A 22,012-nucleotide genomic window follows, 5' to 3' on the forward strand; every position below is an offset into this window, starting at 1 on the left:
CCCTAAACAAGCTGATGAAGCAGAGATCTGCTTCATCAGCTTCTGAAGCTGGAGAGTGACACTGAATGCAGAAAGTGATCTAATATACATCACTTCCGCTTTCTGACACCGGAGAGGGGACCAGAGGGAGGTCGTGTACTGATCTCCCTCTGATTCCCTGTCAGAGAGCCACTATGCTGTCCCGGGCTCGCCTCGGGCACAGCGGAGCCCGGGAGCGGCTCTGTAGCGGGTGACTCGCTTGTATGTAAACAGGCATCACTGTCTGATTTTAAATTCTGGCACTTTCCCACTCGTGCACGTGTGGCTGAACGGACGTTTAAAAACGCTTGCTCAGATCCAGGGAGCTCCTGGCCGGGAGGCGGTTAAAGGACATCTCAACATCAACTGTTTCAAGAACAAAAATACAATATATTGCAGCTTCCAGACCTTTGATGTGGGGGCTGCAATCATTTTATTTTTTTCACAATAAGGACATTTTCAGCAAGTACAGAAAATACTTGTTGATCTTGCCAGAAATGCAGTGTCCTTGTCACTTCCTGTGAGCTGAACTGAAAGCACAAACAATATTATTCTCCTTCCTAGTTAACCTATGTAAACTTCTAATTCCCCATGTAATAGTGATAAAAAAGGAAGACATGTTTGTAGTCCTCCTTGGCTCCCTCCACAGATATATTGGAGTGACTTAGCATTGTCACCCCAAGACAGGTAGTGTGTTAATTGCAGAATTACCAGGTGAAAGGAAAAATGGTAAAGGAAACTAATACAGCCACATCGAAGGGCTGGTAAGCTGCAATGTATGACATTTTTGTTGTTGGGCTTAGATACGCTTAAAATAAATTCTTGATAGCAGTTGCAAACATACACAGGCTGTCCTGGTTTTATAGTCAGAAAAGAAGAAAATACATGATAGGATTTGTGTAGTTTGCATATGTTAGAAGGACCAAGTGTGACTGGAAGCTGCTTGGTTACAGATTGGGCAGGGTGATGATTGGATTAATTGAGATGATGGATTAAATATGAATTCTGGGGAAATTTTACAACCACCCTTGTAGTGCCCCCCACACCCCCCCCCCCACCCCCACGCTGCAGGGGCTAAAGGCTCGTTTTTGTCTTGGGTACCATTAAAAAGCTGTGCTTTAAGCGGACACTACACTGAGTTTTGCTGACTAGGCCAAATTTAAAGCAGTGTGTGGCCCTGCCAGCACCACTCCATTTGACTGTTTGACAAAAGTTGATTTTTCTATTGACTTTTGACAAAGGAGCTGAGCTGAACAGTGACTACAGCCAAGCAATGGCCAGCAGGGAAGATTCCCCCATTATCGCTGTTTAGCGTGGATGGGGGAATCAAGTGTATGACCCGCTAAAGTCACTGTATAGTAACACAAATCACCAGTCATCTCTCCTCTATCCAGAGCTGAATTGTTATTGCCATCTTGAGAAGCATGGGGAGAAGTGAGGGAAGTACACAGCTAGGTGTCCACACAGTCACATCAATTGTTTCTAGTGCCGCCACTTTTTTGCTGCATGCGGTTCCTGGTTGGCTCGGTAAACACAAGGGGCTCCTTGACTATTGTAGCAGGGTAATTCTTTCCTAAAAGTTCCACCTCAAGTTTCTGTCCTTCTGTACTGAGCTCTATAGGCACATAGGCAAAAGCCATGCTCTTGTTGGAGCTGTAACTGTAGGTCCCTGATGTAGTGTTGCCAACAACCTGAAAAACAAGATTTTGTTTTATATTAAAGCCATGTTTGCCAAATCCATAGACATATTACAACAGTATGTTCATTCAAGTAGCATTTGACGAACTTCTCTCAGTTTTCTCAGTCTGCATCTGAACATAGAGTGCCTTTGGACACTTGAAATTTCTTTGGTCCTTAAAGGAGAACTATGAGGTGAGTGCTTTTCACTCACCTCATAGTTCTAGCCGACCTGTGACAATGAGACTGTCACAGGTCGGCTTAGTAGATCAGGAGGTGAGCAAACACATACCAGCGTTCGCTCACCTATCGATCCTGTCACAGCCCTCTGCCGTGACAGGGGAGGGGCTGGATTCCCCCCTCCCCGCTCCGCCAGCGCTGACTGGCTGATCGGACGGGGGAGCGGGCGGGTACAGCTGGCTCTGCGTCTAGATAGGCAGAGCCAGCTGTCACTCACGCAGCTGGGCGGATCCAGACATAATTGTCGGGATCCGCTTCAGCTGCGGCGTCTCAGCATACCGCGAGCTGCTGTGGCGTCTCAGTATACCGCGAGCTGTAGCTCGCGGTATACTGAGCCTAGGGTGATGGGAGGCCGCTAGTTTGTGTCCTCCCGTTACCCTAAGGAGAACTATGGGGGAAAGCCTTAACCCCATAGTTCTCCTTTAAACGGAGACATTGAAGTTACCTGCCCTTCGCTTGTACATTGGAACTCAGAAAATCATCTTTAATTACTTGGCCAATGACTCCTGCTCTAGTAGATATTTCTACAGTAGAAACCACGTTTAACGGAGCTAAGCAGATGTGTCACATTGCCGTTGCCTCTGTGATTCAACCTTTGCCTGTCACACTGCACAGAACAAGGCCAAGCACAAGGTTCTGTTACAGAATAACGTGCAGTGTTATAGAGCAATAGAAGCACATTTTCCTGCCTTACCTTTCAAATTTAATTTTCCAAACAGTCCAACAACAAAATGTATACACTTACAGAAATCCACATTTTACACTAAGTGGATGAGTAATTTAAAGTCCATTCACTCGTTTGTATAAAACCAGAAGACCTAGAGATACACATGAACCCTTTCATTATCTTTAGAAAATCTACAAACAGCTCCATGTGAATAAATCTATCATCTGACTTTGATTTACTGCTACAACGGTGACTTTACTTTGTGAATGTTCCACTGTAGATATTAGAGATCAGAAAGCTTCCTCTTAGCTTCTTAGTTCCTTAAAACAGCAACACAATAGAGCCATCAGCTGTTACAAGCATATGTAGGCAGAAAACATCCATATAATTTGAGACGGTCCAGAAATATTTTTTCATGGCAAATAATATGTAAATATAACTCTTCTAGGTATTTATTACCCTCGTAACAGAGCTTGCAGTACTTACTCCCTATGACAACGCCTTCATCTGCTATTCTGTCCAGAACAGCGCCATCTTTGCTCAGACATTATCCAGGGTCAGCATATACTGCCTGGACTGAAATGCTTGTTGAGACATGATAGCACCATTTAAATCCTGGTACCTGCGCAGTTCTTGGCTGAGTTCACAAATGTCTAACAAAGATCAGACATTTGTGGAGCTAAGGATCACAGGATATAAGAATTTATTTCTTACGATCTTTGGCTCCATCTATTGGTCATAATGCTGCATTTTCCTGATTCACTGTAATGAATAAATTACATTCAACCAAGGAAGAAAATATACTAATAACATTTATTTTTGCCCCCCATTAGCACAGATCAAATGTATTTGCAGTTTCGCAGGACAAATGCGAATATTTTATAAATACACCCCTTAGTTCATGTGTCAGCTCTCATCAACCATACTTGTTGACCACAGGGGGGGTGTTGAGGTAACCTATGTTTCACCCTCCTTCCACATTCTCTTCAGCTCTATATGGGTTACATGAGCATGAATACGTGTAATTACAGCAAACTTGATGTCACTGCCAAATTACCAATTTCGCCAGCTGGAAATTTCACCAAAGTGGAAACTTTCATTTTCCTTGGATAAGTGAACTGTATTTAGAGGTTATGTGGGTAATTTACAGTAGTTTAGTCTATTTCATTTAGTCTTATTTGTATATTTTCCTTTTTTGTGTTTCTAATTGTTTTTTATGTACTGCTGCTTTACTTTTTTTTTACGCTGCCATTTTTTGCCTTTAAAAATAAATAAACAATGATGATAACGGGGGTTGTTTTTGGCACAAGAACAGATGCAGGATGGTTGAGCTTCTGTAAGCCTCAAGAGCCATTTAAAGCCCACTGCACCCTTAAAAACCACCAAAAACCATCTTATTTTGCTTTACCCCATTAACTGCTTTTCATCAAAATGGTGACATTTCAACAAAATCTTAAGATTTTCACTGAACTTGAAGGGAAAGTAAAAAAACTCTCATTTGCACTGCATAGCATGCCATATGAGAATGGATTTACTTATTACCGTTTTGTTATTTAACACATAGCTGCTATGTAACATGATTATGAAAATGCTGCGATTGCTCATCCTGCTCTCAGTTCAGGTTTCCTTGTTGCAGAAAGAAAAGATTTCCAATCCACTTCCAATGATTAAACTCTTCTCACCTTCCCACTGTGCCAGATGCTTTCATTTCCCTCAGGATCAACATTATCCGTTTCCAAGGTGAGATATACCAGCTTTCTCCGAAGCCCCTTTTCCTTAATTTCCTGCAGCGCCTGCTTGCCAATAAAGTCGGCTTGCTGAAATCACAGGAAACGAATGATGATAAATGACTATGGTGGTTCAGGAGCATGGCCGCATGGCAGAGATTTACATACTTGAACATCTTTACCTCTAGAAGCCATACAAAAATCAAAGCAACATAAAAAAGTATATTAAGCATTACTGTGTCAGCAGAGCATTGCTAAAATATTCAGCGAGGCTTAGATGTGTTGTTTGATCACAAATCATGTACTTACTATACAAGTTAAAACATAAAAGCAGAAGAATTGTTATGAACAAACAAGAATCATAATGGAAAACAATGCAAAAGGGCTGCAAAAATAAACAAACAATTCAATGTAATAAATTAATCATTTAAAATGGATAAAGAAAGAGTTAAATAAAGTAAGTAAGTATGAAGGTGGGTAAGAAATATAGGGTAATATACTGTACTAAGCAATACCAAGAAAGATTAAAAAAACAATAAAACAATGGAATTTTCATTTATCACAGATTATAGTTTGCAATACAGAGAATTTAACACAATTTTAAAGATATTGGCCCATATTACAGTGGGATAAAATATTGGGTCCAATTATACTAAACAAGCTCCATATTATACAGGGCAACCAAACTAATTAGGGGTATGGAGGACCAGAGCTACGAGACGAGGCTACTAAATTTAAACATGTTCACATTGGAGGTGAGGAGATTAAGGGGGGATATGATCTCCATGTACAAAATGTTTAATGGTGGTAGCAACATTAGCGATAAACTGTTTAAAATTAACTCCATTACAAAAACTAGAGGCCACCACCTAAAATTGGTGGAAAAAAAATTCCAGCACAAGGGGCGAAGGGGGTTCTTCACAGTAAGATCAGTTAGGGTCTGGAACTCACTGCCACAGGCGGTGATTTCAGCAAAGAATGTGGAATTGTTCAAGAAACTTTTGGACGATTTCTTAAGGGACCGTAATATACAGGGGTACGGGTACTCCTAGAATGAGATCCTAATAGGTTGGACTTGATGGACTAATGTCTTTATTCAACCTCAAATACTATGTAACTATGTGATCTAATGCAATGCAATATAATAACATTGATACTGTAGGACAGTATAGAGGAATCATCATAATATTTGCTGGTGTGGCTGTATTACATGTGCTTTTCATTTATTATCCATTTAAATTGTATTAAAAATAGTATTGTAAAAAAAATAGAGAAACAGTAAACCGAAGGAGGGCTGGCTCATTAAAGCTCCAAAAAAGATGAGCAGGGGTGTTGTCAGTAGCAACCAGGCTACCAACAGTAACAATCAGGTTTACATAATTCTTATTTTCATAAAAAAGCTGCTTTTTATTTAATTTTATACTTTTTTTAAAAAGAAATAACATACAAAACACAACAAACACATTGTGACATCCACATACAAAAAATTATATAAACGAAAAACAGGATTGTATCCTTCATTGTTAAATACATAGAAAGGTCGACAGCAAGTGTAGTTGAAACAGTTAAGAAAAGGAATGCACATATCACACAGAATGAACAGGACAGTCTCCTGGTTAATGTCATTTGGGGACGATGCTGTAACTAGTGAATTGGACCATGGACCCCATATTTTATCGAACCTCTGCAAAGAGCCCCTAATAGAGAATGTCAGGTTACTCCATTTCAAATTAAAAAAAAATTAAACTCAGATTGGTCACTATGGGCAACAATTGTATTTTTTTTCTTTCTCTTTTCTAAGGATTGTGAAGCAGCCACAAGGTGGCAGTGTAGTATACACGATCTGACACTACTGGCCAGACATCATGCAAGAGCACATTTGTATTATTATACAGCTGGGATCTTTAAATGGCAGACTGCGGTCTAGATTTGGACCGAGCAGCAGTTCTATCCTGGGCGATCGCGACTAGGTTATGGCTGGCTGACAGCCAGCTATAACCCAGCACAGGTCCCCATTCCTCCTCAGTCATTGGCTGCTAGGACCGTAGCGTTCCTAGCAACCACTGACGTCACCTTTATTCCTCACCCAGCATTAAGGGAGGATGGAAGAGTATCATCATGCAGTCTAAAGTTTGCCCTGCCTCTCGGCTCCTCCCATCCCCGCCTCCTTCCTCCACCCATCCCCGCCTGTCATCCTCTTACAGCGCTGTTGTTGTAACCGAATACTGAACTTTGTTAAAAATCTGGACCATGTCTGCGCAAGCGCAGAAGAGGTGATTGGGTACAGAAATTTCACAGGTTTTTTGACTGTGTTGCGCATGTTCCAGGAAGCAGTTCCAGATCATTTACAGGCAAAGCTCTGCTTCCCCGCACAGTTGCAATTGGCAGCGAAATTCGTGGACCCGATCGGCAGGTCTGAGCATCCGCGTTAAGCCGACGCCCCCCCGAGATCAGCGGCTCAGAGCTTGTGAGTGCAGCTGACGCCTTTGGATGTAATGCGGGGGTCCAGATTTCCAACATTATTTAATGTAACAGGACACTCAGATTGTAGCAGATAATGTAAGGGGGCACTCTGATGGGGACAACTGATGTATGGGGGCTCTCTGATGGGGAAAACCGATGTAAGGGGGCACTCCAATGGGGAGAACTGATGTAAGGGGGCACTCTGAAGAGGGCAGCGAATCTAAGGGGGCTCTCTGATGGGAACAACTGATGTAAGGGGGCACTCTGAAGGGGACAGTGAACCTAAGGGGGCACTCTGATGGGGACAACTGATGTAAGGGGGCACTCTGATGGGGACAAATGATGTATGGGGGCTCTCTGATGGGACAACTGATGTATGGGGGCTCTCTGATGGGACAACTGATGTATGGGGGCTCTCTTATAGGGACAACTGATGGGGCATCTAATGTGCGGGGGCACTCCGATGGCCAGCAATTCATGTAAGGGAGCACTCTGAAGGGGACACCGAATCTAAGGAGGCTCTCTGATGGGGAAAAGTGATGTAAGGGGGCACTCCAATGGGGAGAACTAATGTAAGGGGGCACTCTTAAGGGGACAGTGAATCTAAGGGGGCTCTCTGATGGGAACAACTGATGTAGGGAGCCCTCTGATGGGAACAACTGATGTAGGGAGCACTCTGATGGGGACAACTAATGTAAGGGGGCACTCTGAAGGGGACAGTCAACTGATGTAAGGGGGCACTCTGATGGGGACAACTGGTGTAAGGGGGCAACTGATGTAAGGGGGCAATCTGATGGGGACAAATGATGTAAGAAGCACTCTGATGAATGCTGTATTTTTTTTCCAGTGAAGCCAGCCACAGTGGGGTACAACAGCATCACAGTGGGCTTTGCCTACAGAACTTAATGAAATGCCGCTTGTGATATTTCAATAAAGTTCTAACAATTTTTTTTTTTTTAAGTGCGATGAGTTGGGATTGATCTTGGTAAACACACCAGCCGCTGTGCGTTGTATTGCAACTGCTGGAGTGAATGCAGCCAAAAATCGCGGACCGTGGTCCAGAAACGGACTGAGTGACCATCGGCTCGATGAAAATTTTGCTCACCGTACCTCCTTAAATTTGAATTCACTACTCCTGGTATATAGTATTATTAGCAGCAGTAGTCATTTACACATATATACGTTTTTCACTTACCTTGTTTAACTTTATAAAATATTGTAGCCCGGCCTCCAGTGGGTTTGTGTCACAGTTCATCTGGACAAAATATAATATTCATGATTAGTAGAGCTCACTGATATACTGTACAACTGCTACAATACAAAAAAAAAAATCAGCTTAAAGGATCTATCCACACAAAACATATGTATGTAAGTTTTAAGTTAGATGCGGGGGGGGGTGTTAACAGTTATTTGACATCTCCTGGGAAGTTTCTGAGGGATCTCCATTCTTCAATTTCAAGGCATGCACACTTGTCACAGCCTGTACAACAGAGGCACAGACAGCCTACTGTAATGTTTAGGAGCATGTTAGCCCAATATAGTGCCAAGCAGGTTATTTTAAGAAGCCAGAAACCATGAGCTATAATTCTCAACAAAAGGCAAAAATAGATAGTAGCTCTAAATGTTGTAGCTACATTAACTACCATGCAACTTGGATTTGACCAGTGTTATGGCTCCACAAAACATGAATAGCTGTTGATTGAAAACTGTGGTGGACTGATCACGAAAACAAGTAATATCATAAACTGCTACAAAGAAAACATACTTGAAAAGAGAATAATACTCAGAGATAGTCTTACCTCTGCCGCCCAGGCACGAAACGCTTTCTCCAGTCTTAGTACATTCATGGCGTAAGTGCCAAAGTTATCAATGCTTTCCTCCTGACCGGCCTGCATGATGCAACTATAGAGCGCATTGGTGTCCTGCCTCTTGTGGTACAACTCCCAGCCCAGTTCACCTAGGAGCACACAGCATAATATTCCCCATTATTGGAGACCTGGGGCCTGTCAAATGATAATCATAAATATACAGTATATTCTAACACATCCTCACCTGTATAAGATATCCGTATGGCAGTTACAGGGATTCCAGCAATGTTCATTCTTCTGCTGTGTAGAAATTTGAAGGCTTCTTCGCTCAAATCTTCAGAGGTCAGCTTCTGGAGAACCTTTCTGGAGAGTGGTCCTGCCACACCTAGAACTCCAACCTCATCTGTCACATTGCTGATTTCCACACTGTACTGGCCTTGGGCTGCCACCTCTTCTATCCATCTGCAAACACAGGAAACATGTCAGTGCCATATAGTGCATGTGAGGAGAGAAAGCTGCATCTGCTTTGTACATACGAATGAAAGGATATAACTTGGCTTAAATTGTATATCCATTTTTGCAGGCACAATTGAGAAAACCCTCACTATATATGTTTGTTATGTATTCCCATTCCTACATAATATCTAAAAATAATTAAAAATATATTTTTTTTTACCTTTTAGAAATCTCTATTTTGCAGGCCTTTGCTAACTCCTGACTGTCCTAAAAAAAAGACAGAGCTCCCCTTTAGGGATGTCCCGATACCGATGCTAGCATCGGAATCGGGCCCGATACAGGGCATTTTGACAAGTACTTGTAACCTTCATTAACATACAATGATAGAAGCAGTGGCCTAACTACCAACATAGCGACCCAGCCGGTCTCTATGGGGCACGAGGGAGAGAGGGGCCTGGTCAGGAGACCGCAACCCAGCAGAGCTGGTCCGGCAGCGCAGGAGGCCGGGGCCCAGCAGTGCCGGTACGGCGGCGGTGGTAAATGAGGCCGGGGGCCCAGCAACGCTGGTCTGGCAGTGGGTAGGCCAGGACCCAGCAGCGTATGACAGATAAGAGGAATTGCATGTGCAGGGAAAGGGACCCTGCAGAGCCCACCATAGAGATTCTCAGGTGGGCTGTGCAAGATCTATGGTGGGCTCTGCAGGGTGACTCTGGTGGGCTACGTGGGGTCTCAGATGGGCTTTGCGAGGTCTATGGTTTGGCTCTGCAGGGTCACTCTCTGGTGGGCTGTGCGGGGTTTCTGGTATGTGCGGGGTGTCAGGTAGTTTCTGTGGGATCTCAGGTGGGCTATTCGGGGTCTCAGGTGGGCTCTGCCGGGTCTCAGGTGGGCTGTGTGGGGTCTCAGGTGGGCTGTGCATGGTTGACTGTGCAGGGTTGATCTTAGGTGTGCTGTGTGGGGTCTCTGGTATGTGCATGGTCTCAGGTGGGCACTGCAAGATCTCGGGTGGGCTGTGTCGGGTCTCAGGTGGGCTGTGCGGGGTCTCAGGGGAGCTATGCGGGGTTTTGGGTGGTCTCTGCGGTGTCTATGGTAGGCTCTGCAGGGTCACTCTCAGGTGGGCTGTGTGGGGTTTCAGGTGGGCTCTCCAGGGTCTCTAGTATGTGTTGGGTCTCAGGTAGGCTGTGCGGGGTCCCAGGTGGGCTGTGCGGGGTCTCAGGTGGGCTGTGCAGGGTGTCAGGTGGGCTTTGCAGGGTCTCTGGTGGGCTGTGCGGAGTCTATTGTGGGCTCTGCAGTAGTGAGCGGCGGAGTGATCTCTTCTTCGGCTCTGACGTCAGAGCCAACAGGAGCAGAGCTGAAGAGAAGGAGACGGAGATGGCGCAGGCACGGGAAGGTGTTCTGGAGGTAGGTACTTTCTTTTTTAGTGGGGGGTGCCATTTGGGGGGTCAAAAATTTTGCTATGGGGCCCTGTGATTTCTTGCTACGCTTCTGCATAGAAGCCAAGGTTCCAGATCTTTTACCTTTTGTTAGGACCGACCGTTTTCAAATACAGTTTGCAACTAATAATGAGCTTTACCAGCCCAGTACAGACAGGGTAATTATTGTAACCATTAGCCTACCCACTCCCATTGCATTCCAGAACAAAATCCAGTGTTTTTATGTTGTTTAATTATGTGAATGTGAAACATAACAAATATTAAATATGTGTTACCTTAATTTGGCTGCAAAATCTGTAATATACTTTAATACATAAAGTCTTCACTGAGCAGTGGTGCAACTCACAACCTTTAAAAGAGCTTCAGCATAGAGTAATCCAATTTAGACACTTACTCTACCCCAGACTTTATAAAGCACCATTTTTATATAAAGTGGTCATAGACCGCTCATTCTATGGATCGTCTCTCAGAGGGGATTATTAATGCACTTACATGTTGATATGTTTTTAACCTGGCTGATTTTTTGGATGTGCTGTATATTTTGAAGAATCTGTTCCACCAAATGTGGAGCCTGGTGAGCTGAGTCAGCCCAAAGTTTCTTACATACAACATACAGTAGCTTCTTACATACAACATTTTATTCGACTATTGGCAAAGTAGCCGGTCCAAACAAATGTCTGAGAGTTCAACAGCTTTAATATTGATATTGTAAGCTGGGCCCTCCTCACCCTCCTGTATTGAAATTGTATTGTTGACTGTATTGTCTCCCTCCATTTTGCATAGTGCTGCACAAACTGTTGGCAAACTGCACAAACTATATAAATCCTGTATAATAATAATAATTTGTTCACAAAAAGACAACACAAAACAGCCATCATGTTTTGAGGGTTCGAAGGTCTCTTCTTCAGGGCTTAGAGAGGAACTTTACCCACCAACAATACAACTGATTTGTTCAAAAAATTATTTTGCTTTATACACATGCCAAAAGTCTTCTCTCAAGTCCCATCCAGGGCTTTCCTGTGATTAGTGGAGATTGTTCTGCATGCAGGGTTGTATGAAATGCTGTTTGTACTCACTGCTGAGCCCAAGTACCAGAGCACTGAATGGAGCTCTTTAATGACATTGGATACTGACTGGTACAAAGACTTATAAAGAAAATGTACATATCCATCACATTTAGGACAATATTTCATTGGAATGCATATAATAATTTATACATATAAACACATATTGATAAATTACAAAAACAGGTTTTTAGGTTAATAATAGGTTAATAATATATTGCCAATAACAGGACGAGACTCTTCAGCTTACTTTTCTATATTCACCTGAAGCCCCTTATTCTGGCCCCTTAACCAGTTTTATACTTCAGCTCAAGGGATCCCACTTAGGGCCCCTTTCTATATAAAAATTAGCCCGGGCCTCACATGTAGCAGCGTATACAGGGGTTTTATATGATGGGTAAGAAGTGTGTTACAAGGATGCCCAAGCTAATGCCACTTGTTAACTAGCCAAACAGAAGTGTATACCGAATAAAATGCTGGACACACCTGAGATCATGCAGTTCAGATCCAGAGCCAGTGATCAACAGGAACTCTCCCGGAGACAAATGGGACACGGTAAGCTCAGCATAGACCCGGCCTCTGGGGGTCAGCATGTGGCTAATATTTGTGAAGCCCACCTGTACACACAGAGTATCAATTATTTTTCCTGAAGACATGAACACATATCATTATACTAGACATTGGTGTCCAAAGATGAGTTGCTACCTGAAATGAATGTTCACCACTCACCAATGCAGACACAAAGGAATATGTATATAGTATACTGTATGTATATAGCTATCTTAAGAGATAAAAAAGATAGAGATTTCTGTGTCCTGCAGGATCCTACTTTTTATTGCTCATTATAACGAGTCCCTAATCCCATTATTCACATGTAACCTGCAAGCTGGTGGGTGGCCAAGTACAACAGTACTTGCAATAAAGGTCAGCTTTGTGTATTGTTGAAAATAACATAATTACATCCTGTTTAAAGGAAATATATTGGGGGGGTTTTTCACAGTGGTTGTGCTTTACTGATCCTTCTCACCTAGCAAGTCTTTGAATACACTCCTTTTAGGATGATAGCTTATCTCAACATCTATTCAACATGGAAGTTAAATGAGACTAATTGAAATACAGAGCTTCCATTACAGATCTCTATATAAAGTAAAATAACAAAAACTATGGAAATACATACGACTGCCATAAGGTCCCACGCTTGCTCGGGACCTGGCTGCAGCCATGTGGGAACCTTGCAGTGGCTGATTAAGGCGCCAGCCCGCACATGTCATCCTCTTCCTTCCCACCGCCCACACCCGCACAACCTCCTGAGACAACGGATACAGCCCTGGTGAGACCGCACAGCCTCCCAATATGCCGCACACAGCCCTGGTGAGATGGCGCACACAGCCCTGATGAGACCGCATACAGCCCTGGTGAGACCCCGTACAGCCCTGGTGAGCAACATAGAGTATCTAGCTTTATATTATCCTGCATTGCTGTACAATGTATTGCTGGAATTTGTAGTCCTCTATAGCTGATGGTATTATTCTGCATTGATGTATAATGTATTGCTGGGATTTGTAGTCCCTATACAGCTTGGAGTCAGTGGCAGAACTACCAGGGTCGCAGAGGTCACATCTGCGACCGAGCCCTGGCACTTTACTACTGTCTTAAAATCATTAGACTGTATTGTTTTAGAAAAACTGTCACATGACACACAAAAAGTATCGGTAATTGGTATCGGTGAGTACTTGAGGGAAAAGTACTCTATCTTAAAAAATGGTATCGGTGCATCCCTAGCTATAATATGCACCCACTAGAAATGCGGTATACTTTCTCTTCCAAGCCGCATGCAACATTCAGTGCCAATCAATAACAGCCAATAAAAATTCTAATTTCAGTGTTATGATAGCCATTAATTTACATCACAATTCCTGCTACAGACTACCTGACTTTGGGACTTTGTTTTGCCTTATTAACCACCTTATGTTTGGCCGTTGCAATTAAAGGTCCGGACTGTGGCTTCTTGGATGCGGGTGGGCACAGCGGCTCTGTCACTGGAGATCAGAGGGATATCGGTACACAATCTCTCTCTGATCTCCCCGCCGGACTCTGAATGCAGGAAGTGATGCATATTATCATTCCCGGCTACAGAAGCCAGAGAAAAGCTGGTGAAGCAGACCCCTGATGTCTCCATAAAGAGGACCTGTCACTGAAAATTGGCTATCACATAGGGGACTTCTTAGCCCCCTATGTGATAGCAAAAAAGTTAATTGTAAAAAAAGTTTAATAAAATAAAAAAATGTAAGTCACATTTAGAATTTTTTTTTTCTAAAGAAATATTTTTTAAAGGACCCCGCCCCACATACACACAAACATACGTTGGGTGCGCCTACATGAGAAAATGACCATTGCGTTGCACATGTTACATATCACCGCGAACATCGGAGCGTGAACAATAGTTCTAGGGCCATTAATTACTGTTAACACTAAACTGAAAGCTTTTAAAGAGTCACCTTTGACCAGTTTTGGCTATGGTAGTTTTTTACGATTTCGCAGGCATGCACAATTTTCAAGCTTGACAATATTTGGTGTCTATTTACCCGACGTTTGTTGTGAAGAGATGTCACCAGCACACCAACATGACAAACACGTCAATATTCAGTGAATCTTCATTTTTATTTTTCAGAAGTCACTCAAAGTAGAATCAAGCGCTTTTGGAGCCACGCAGGGTCCCCTTCATCAGGCTTGATGCGGCGCCATCCGCAGTCACTGCGAACACCCACTTTTTCCAATGGGAATTCCGGTAAGGTGTGCTACAGGTCTTTGGACATTTATTTACCCGACGTGACCCCGTCTTTTATATTTTACCAAAAATCTGGGTGATAATAAATGTTTCAACATAAAATAGGGAAAACAGGTTTTTTTCAAACTTTTTGGTACTATTTTCGTTATATAGTAAAAAATAAAAATCCCAGTGGTGATTAAATACCACCAAAAGAAAGCTCTATCTGTCCCTAAAAAATGTTATAAAATTAATTTCAGTACAGTGTTTTATGATGGAATAAATGTCAGTCAAAATATTGCATTGCTGAATACTGAAAGATGGCCTGGACATGAAGGGGGGTTAACACCTCGGTCAGCAAGTAGTTAAATAACCCAACAAAATCACGTACCTGTGGAATGATATTGGCAAAAAGATGGTCCAGTAATTGAATGGCATCCTTTCCTTTCACAGTAAACTTTCCAAATGGAGTCAGGTCAATGACTCCCACCTTCTCCATGACCTGTTTATACTCTCGTCTCACCGGCTCAAACCAATTTGTCCTCCGGAAGCTTGGTCTAGTGGGAGAGAAATGGATATAAAAAAGTGAAGTCAAATAAATGGAAAATGGACTTTTCTGAATATTGTAGAATTAGAGATACACTGATAGTATCCTTAATGTTAATTACAGACAGTTTTTTTGGATTGTGGAAGGCTAAGTTTTTATTGATGTCTTGATTTGGGAGTTTCTCCTTATTTCCTGTCCCAGTGACAGTGATCACTAGGGGGAAATGTGAAAAGGAAAATGTTACCAGAAATGCAGCAGTAGGGAACTGGAGCAGTCACCAGAACTTGAGCAGTAGGCACTAGGGGTACCCGTTTCAAATCCCAGTCAGGACACTATCTGCAAAGAGTTTGCATGTTCTCCCTCCAAAGATATGCTGGAAGTTTAATTGGCTCCTGTCTAAATTTGCCCAGTATGTATGTGAGGTAGGGACCATAGATTGTAAGCTCCTTGAGGTCAGGGACTGATGTGAACGTGCAGGATGTAAATAAATGCTTGTAATAAATAAATAAATAATAAATACAATGAAATGGAGTAGATTGGGAACTGGAGAAGTAGGGAACTGGAGCAGTCACCAAAACTGAAGGAGTCAGTAGGGAACTGAAGAATTAGGAAACTGACACAATTACCTGAAATAGAGCAGTAGGAAATACTCCCAATAGGGACACATGTTCTAATGACAACTGTCAAAGGTAGAATCTCTCCCTGCTTTGGGCAAAAAAAATTTCATTTCTTATTGTGTCTCTGGAACAAGAAGTGAGGGGAAATCTCCCCAATGAAGAAGCATGCAGTATTTAAAAACCTGACAGATGTCCTAACTCTTCCCCACTCTCTATAACATTATATGTCCTGGAGTTCTACTTTGTACTTTCTTAATCCTCACTCTTTGCACTGGTTTCCCGAACACATGAATGTGTTCACTACCCATAGTATTTGATGAGATAGACCCAATATCACTGGCAGTTGACAATGGATTAGAAATAGAATTATGGTCAAAGCTGAAATTTACATTTTACACACTGGGGGGAATTTATCAAAGCGAGCAGAGAAAATCTGTAGCAACTGGGCATGGGGACCAATCAGCTTCTCTCTTCAGTTTGTACAGTTAAGATTTGAAAATGAAAGAGGGAAGCTGATTGGTTGCCATGCACAGCTTTTCCAGATTTTGTCTGCTCCAGTTTTGATAAATTCCCTTCACTTTATAAGATGCAGTCTTTCAATAAAATGAATTCATACTTTTAAATTATTGTTCAGTTTTTATTTTTCTCCCCTGGAACATACAGTAGTTTTCTGTTAACCCTGGCAGTAGATCTCTAATTTTTCCACAGCCTGTAACAGGGTGACGAAGCTATCCATTCTGCAGTGAAATCATGCAGCAATGTTGTCACCCTGTTGACGGGTATTTTTAAAAAAAATTCTTTTGAAAAAAGTTTTAAAACCATATAAAAAGCTGAGCTTTATAAGCATCCCTGTTGGTGATTATATGGTTTGTCTCAACCCATGTAACTGTAATGTTTCCTGGACAGATGGATCCGCATATAAAAGTGGAGACAAATATGAAAAAAAGGCGTGTGCAATAAAATAGGAAATGTATTTACTGCAGGGGTGCCCATTAGGTAGATCGTGATCTACCAGTAGCTCTCAAAGCTGATGCTGGTAGATCAGCAAGGGTGTGAATGGCGGCCCCTTTATTTCATTTTGGTATATTTATTTCGCTGCACACATGGTTACCTATTAGCCTGAGTCTGCTGAGCCATGCTCCCTGGCACATTTCTGGTGGTTGAAGTGCAATGTATTACATCAAAGAATATTAGTTTACACAGCCTGTTGCACTACACTGTTTGCAAAATACAGCAAGGTGAGAGAGCAAGGAGAGACAGACAGGAAAGAGAGAGAGGAGAGACAGCCAGGAGAGAAAATGTGAGGAGAGACAGCCAGTGGAGAGAGGAGACATAGCCAGGAGGATGGGCAAGGAGAGACAGCCAGGAGAGTGAGGAGAGACAGCCAGGAGAGAAAGGAAAGAGAGCCAGGAGAGAGAGAGCGAGGGAGTTTTTTTTTCGTTGGTAGATCTCATGTAGCTCGTCATTTGAAAAGTAGATCTCAACACAAAAAATTGTGGGCACCCCTGATTTACTGAATATTATCATTACAGGTATTATGCCCATACAGTTCTCAGAATATATTATTTTTCATTATAGTGGGCCTTTGATTATTTGCTTCTGTACATCTGCAAAATGTTTATGATGAACAGTTGATGGTTCAGTACACAAAGGCATCGATGATGATGACAACACTGTGTCCATTCACTCCTGTGAACCTTGATATTCTGTTCTAACCATTATACTGCTCAGTATGGGAAAAGACTTGGTGCTCAGGTATGTGCACATGATACCTCTACGGATCAGTGGCAATTATTTACTAACTTTTAGTTTTTTAGAATTTTCTTAATTCAGTTTCCTAAATTTGGCCTCAGAAGATGAACACTTACTTGTATGCAGTATCATCGCCAGGCTTGTAGAACCAATGAGGTTGTTCCCATCCTGCGTGGAAGCCCATAGAACATTTTGTCTTCAGCTCTTCGTAAATTCCACTCACCCTTTCTGTTGGCCTTCCTGCAAATCTCTCTTCTTTGGGATAACCAACTAAATAAAAATACACATATTTCATTTCACATTCCAGTCATTAAAAAAAGGGAATTATTTACACAAAAACCATGCTGAGAAAATATGGCTGCTGTCACTGCAGAATAGTCGTTTTGATAACGCTCATTTGCAGATTGTTATGCTGATCAAAAGCCTTCACTACATTCTCAGGCACTGCACTGCAACAAGAATACCGATCAGGAGATCTGACTTTACTAGCTGCATTCTTGTTCCAGGTCAGGGACTTGGAGGATATTTGAGTTGATATTAGAGAAGTACTGTCGTCAAATGAAGCAGGGGAATGTGAGTAATGGCAGTCTCCATTGACCTCTTAGGTCTATAAAGGGCAGACACTGTCTGCATATACTCACTGTAGCAGCATTTAGTTTCCTCATTCTGCATGAATGCTGGGTTGCTCTGATTGGAGAAAACCTCTGACATTTTTTGGTAGTGTTGGAACTTGCCTGTGCTCCCCCCAATACATTCCTATGGGCAGGGCTGGCATTAGAAATCATGGGGCCCCATACAGCCTATATGAATAGCCTCCCCTGCGTGTTAATGGCATGCTGGTACTTGTGGTCCCTCACAGTCTCACACTATTATTATACATTTATATAGCTCTGACATATACCACAGGGCTGTATAGAGAACACTAAGCCAATCACATTAGTCTCTGTACAGAGGAGCTTAACTCTAATACAGAATGGCACCGGCTGTAGGGGGATTACAAATCCCAGCAATACATTGTACAGCATTGCAGATCAGCAGACAGACGCTGGACCCTGGGCCTAGGAACGCACTGGAAACTGGGCTTAGGAACGCACTGGACCCTGGGCTTAGGAACGCACTGGACCCTGGGCTTAGGAACGCACCCGACCCTGGACTTAGCAACGCACTGGACCCTGGGCTTAGTAACGCACTGGACTCGGGACTTAGTAACGCACTGGACTCGGGGCTTAGTAACGCACTGGACTCGGGGCTTAGTAACGCACTGGACTCAGGACCCACCTTAGATCCTGCAGAGCCCACCTGAGACCCCACGCAGCCCATCTGAGAGTGACCATGCAGAGCACACCATAGATCCTGCACAGCCCATCTGAGACTCTCTCCCATCTGAGACTCTCTATTATAGGCTCTGCAGGCTCTCAAGTGGGCTGGTCGGGTGCCCTTTCCCTGCACATGCAGCTCCTTACCTGCTACTGCTGGTGCCCGGCCTCTCCTGCCTCTGGACCGGCGCTGCTGGGGCCTGGCCTCCTCCACCTCAATCGCTGTCAGTGGGCTGTCAGTTACATTGGTATTGCCGTACATCCCTGATAGCGGCCCTGCCTATAGGCCCATCACTAACCCAACATTAGGGAAGAGCATGGACACTATTTTTCTTCAAGTACCTGATCATCACACCTGTCAGCAGCTTTTTTGGTTGTTAAATAGACAACACTACTTAAAGAGAAACCAGCTACTGAACATAAACATTAATCAGTTCAGAAGTATGTTTGAAATACAGTACATTAAGACTGGTAACCATAAAAAGGAAGTGCAGCCAATTAGATCCTGCCATATTTTCCTTAAATGACGCAGAAATGATTCTTTCATTATAACCATGGTAGATTGAAATTACTCTTTTGCATGAAGTGTTTTGAACCAATTATAGAGCACCATAAACACAAACTAATTCACATATGACCATTAATAGTTTAAAGCCAATCCCAGAAAATAAATTTTGATTTATACAGCGTACCGGGTGTGTAAATTATCATTATAAAGCTGGGTGTTATGCAGTGGCGTAGCGGGGATGCATTTGCCCACGGGCGACGGGCTGAGGGGGTGCTACCACAGGGGTGTGAAATTCGTATCGCCTGACGCCCGGGACGCCCGAAACATGCAGTTCCGGGCTCCGGGCAGGTAATTTCTTTTCACATTTAGCCCTGCTTTGGACAAGCAGGGCTAAATGTGAGCTCCAGTACAGTACTGTGCTCGAGCTCCTGTGGTAGCGCCCCCTTAGCCCGGCGCCCGTGGGCAAATGCATCCCCGCTACGCCACTGCATAACACCCACCTTTATAATGATAATTTACACACCCGGTGCGTTGTATAAATCAAAATTTCTGACAGGTAACAGGTTCCATAAAAAGAACCTGTCACCTCTAAATGCTATCACATGGGCTTGTTAGTTCTTGAGTGATAGCAAAAAAGTTAAGTGAAAAAAGTAAATAAATAAATAAATGGGGTAAGATCGGTAAGATGCAAATTTTAAGGAGAATCAAGTACTTAATCAGCATTCTCCTAATTTGATCCGCTTCTGTGCTTTCTTCTTTTGGTGTGGTAGCACCCCTCCTGAACCACCATGGAGGTGAGGCTTGAAATCACTTCATTCAAGTCTCTTCTACATTACAGATTAGAAGGGGCAGTGCCAGGAAAATAGAAGTGAGCCCAGAAGTGGCTCCTAAATTAAAAAAGCAGCACTGGAGAATTAGGCCATTTGAAGCCTCACCTCTGTGGTGCCCCGGAGGGGCAAACCTAGGAAGGGGAACAATTGGTCCAGAGCACTGAACTATGGTTTGGTTTGTAGGGGGGGTTGTGTGTGAGGGGGGCGCTAATGGAAGACTTGCCCCGGGTGCGCCATGACCTTGCTACGCCTCTGGTGTTATGTGTGGGGGGCTGCTGCAAAGTATAAAATTTTACCTTGCAGCATGCCGGCTCCTACATATAACTGGAGTATGGGACTGAGAAAATATTAAAAGCAGTGGGTCATCATAACAGCAAAGCAACTAGCACTGTCAGAAGTAAGTCAACAGTGGCAATCCTCTTATTTCTCTTATGACTTTACCAACTGAACACTTTCTTCCCAATTTTCTATGTATGTGCCTCCACAGATTGCTTTCTATGGTAAATGCAGGAGTTAGTGCTCATTGACACATTACTGACTCCAGGACAACCAAAGAAAAATAAGGACTTTAAACAAACTCTAAACAAACCGATGTAGATGGGCTGAGTAATTCTTTTTAGGCCTATGCTCGTAGACAAGAAGGGCAAGCATTCTTTAGTTATACCTATTTTTATCAGTACCAAGAAGTCGTACCAATGTTGTTGAATCCATATGACTCTCTTGCCTTCAGTGCTGTATACTGTGCAGTGGTCCATCTGCCATATCTGTTTGGGTCTACTTCAATGAGATCAAAAGGAGGCTCTCCACTCAGGATCCAGTCACTTAAGAACTTACCAATGCCTCCAGCATGAATGATGCCATACCTACCATCAGAAACAAAATATAATGATAGTAAAAGGTACTGGGCAGCTTTTCTAGTTAAATATATAAAAATAAATACCATATCGCAATCACAATCATGAACACGGAATAGGGATATAGGCCAATTAAGGTGATCAATCAGTTTGCTAATATAAAGATATTCTGCATTGGATGAGGTGACGTAATGTGTAATCAGTCTTTAAAGGTCCTCCTTCTACCCCCAGCACAGCCAGGACAGCCTAGAGTGTTTTTAAAAACCATGCATAAATAGCCACTTTTCACAAAAGGGTGCAGGGTACAACGCGGTGTCAGCTGCCCTTTGATAAATAGCTCTAGTAGAATGCATAGAGAATTTACCCACACCACTGACAGTGTAAACTTGGCTTAAAGGAAGCTTTAACCACTTAAAGTGGACCTTGAACCCAAATCCAAGGTCTGTTTATTCAGTACTGCCACCACCTTGTGTAATAATTGCAATAAAGTTGTAGAAAAAAGACTGGAGAAAAATGTAAAAGTATACTTGCCTTACATCCTAATGTCATTCACAGCTCCTAGGCTGCGGGGACATTACCATTCCTCCCGTGAGATCCTGAGAGTGTTGAGGATCCAAAATCTCACGAGAAGAGGCTCCTGCATGTTATGCGGCATTTATAAATGTGGGCAGGGGAGGGGGATTCAGTATTTAATAAGGGGAACCTAAAACAGACATTTTCTAAAGAGTCTTGACATCAAAAAACAAACTTACTCTATTCACTTACCCAAAGCCTACAGCCACCCAGTAATTTCGGACACCTTGATGTGGCCCTACCATTGGAAGGATATCTGGAGAGTATGTTATGGGTCCAGAAACTATATTGATAATATCAGCATTTCTTAGCACAGGAACCATGTCCATTGCCGCTTCTACATGTTCCATAATTCTGTCTAGATCAGATTCAAACAATTCCTTCCCAAAACCTACAGGAACGTAGAGTATTAGTTGCAGGCTAACCTGGGTTGTGGCCAACAGTTTTAACACAATAACTACTAATGTATTGTAAAACAGGTTCACTTTAATGGCAGCCACATCAGCAGCACATATCTTCCCTTAACTCTGCTGCTGCTTCATTTGGCTACTGGGAGCAGAGAAAAATATCCAGTACTTCCAGGTATGTACAGAGTGTGACCCATGTGCCTTCCTCCCACATAGAAGCAGGGGTGCTTGGTAATACGCTACTCAGTCACCAAGAACAGAAAAAGAGTCCTCAGCCCTGAGCAAGTTCCA

At 42.9% G+C, this 22,012-nt stretch overlaps 1 protein-coding gene across 1 annotated transcript in view; it reads right to left on the reverse strand.

Moving 5' to 3' along the window:
* Positions 1-1,490: 1,490 nt before the first annotated feature.
* The window catches only part of DMGDH (dimethylglycine dehydrogenase), a 49,517-nt gene continuing 28,995 nt past the window's right edge, over positions 1,491-22,012 (reverse strand). Inside the window, exons 7-16 of the mRNA XM_018571921.1 lie at positions 21,507-21,705; positions 20,581-20,750; positions 17,350-17,503; positions 14,709-14,874; positions 12,037-12,167; positions 8,845-9,062; positions 8,592-8,749; positions 7,988-8,047; positions 4,285-4,419; positions 1,491-1,709 (exon numbers count right to left, since the gene is read on the reverse strand). Coding sequence (XP_018427423.1) covers positions 1,491-1,709; positions 4,285-4,419; positions 7,988-8,047; positions 8,592-8,749; positions 8,845-9,062; positions 12,037-12,167; positions 14,709-14,874; positions 17,350-17,503; positions 20,581-20,750; positions 21,507-21,705 — 1,610 coding nt within the window. The remainder of the gene's footprint in view (positions 1,710-4,284; positions 4,420-7,987; positions 8,048-8,591; positions 8,750-8,844; positions 9,063-12,036; positions 12,168-14,708; positions 14,875-17,349; positions 17,504-20,580; positions 20,751-21,506; positions 21,706-22,012) is intronic.

This window comes from Nanorana parkeri, unplaced genomic scaffold (genome assembly GCF_000935625.1).
Source record: "Nanorana parkeri isolate BGI_ZX_2015 unplaced genomic scaffold, ASM93562v1 scaffold1867, whole genome shotgun sequence".
Lineage (NCBI taxonomy): Eukaryota > Metazoa > Chordata > Amphibia > Anura > Dicroglossidae > Nanorana > Nanorana parkeri.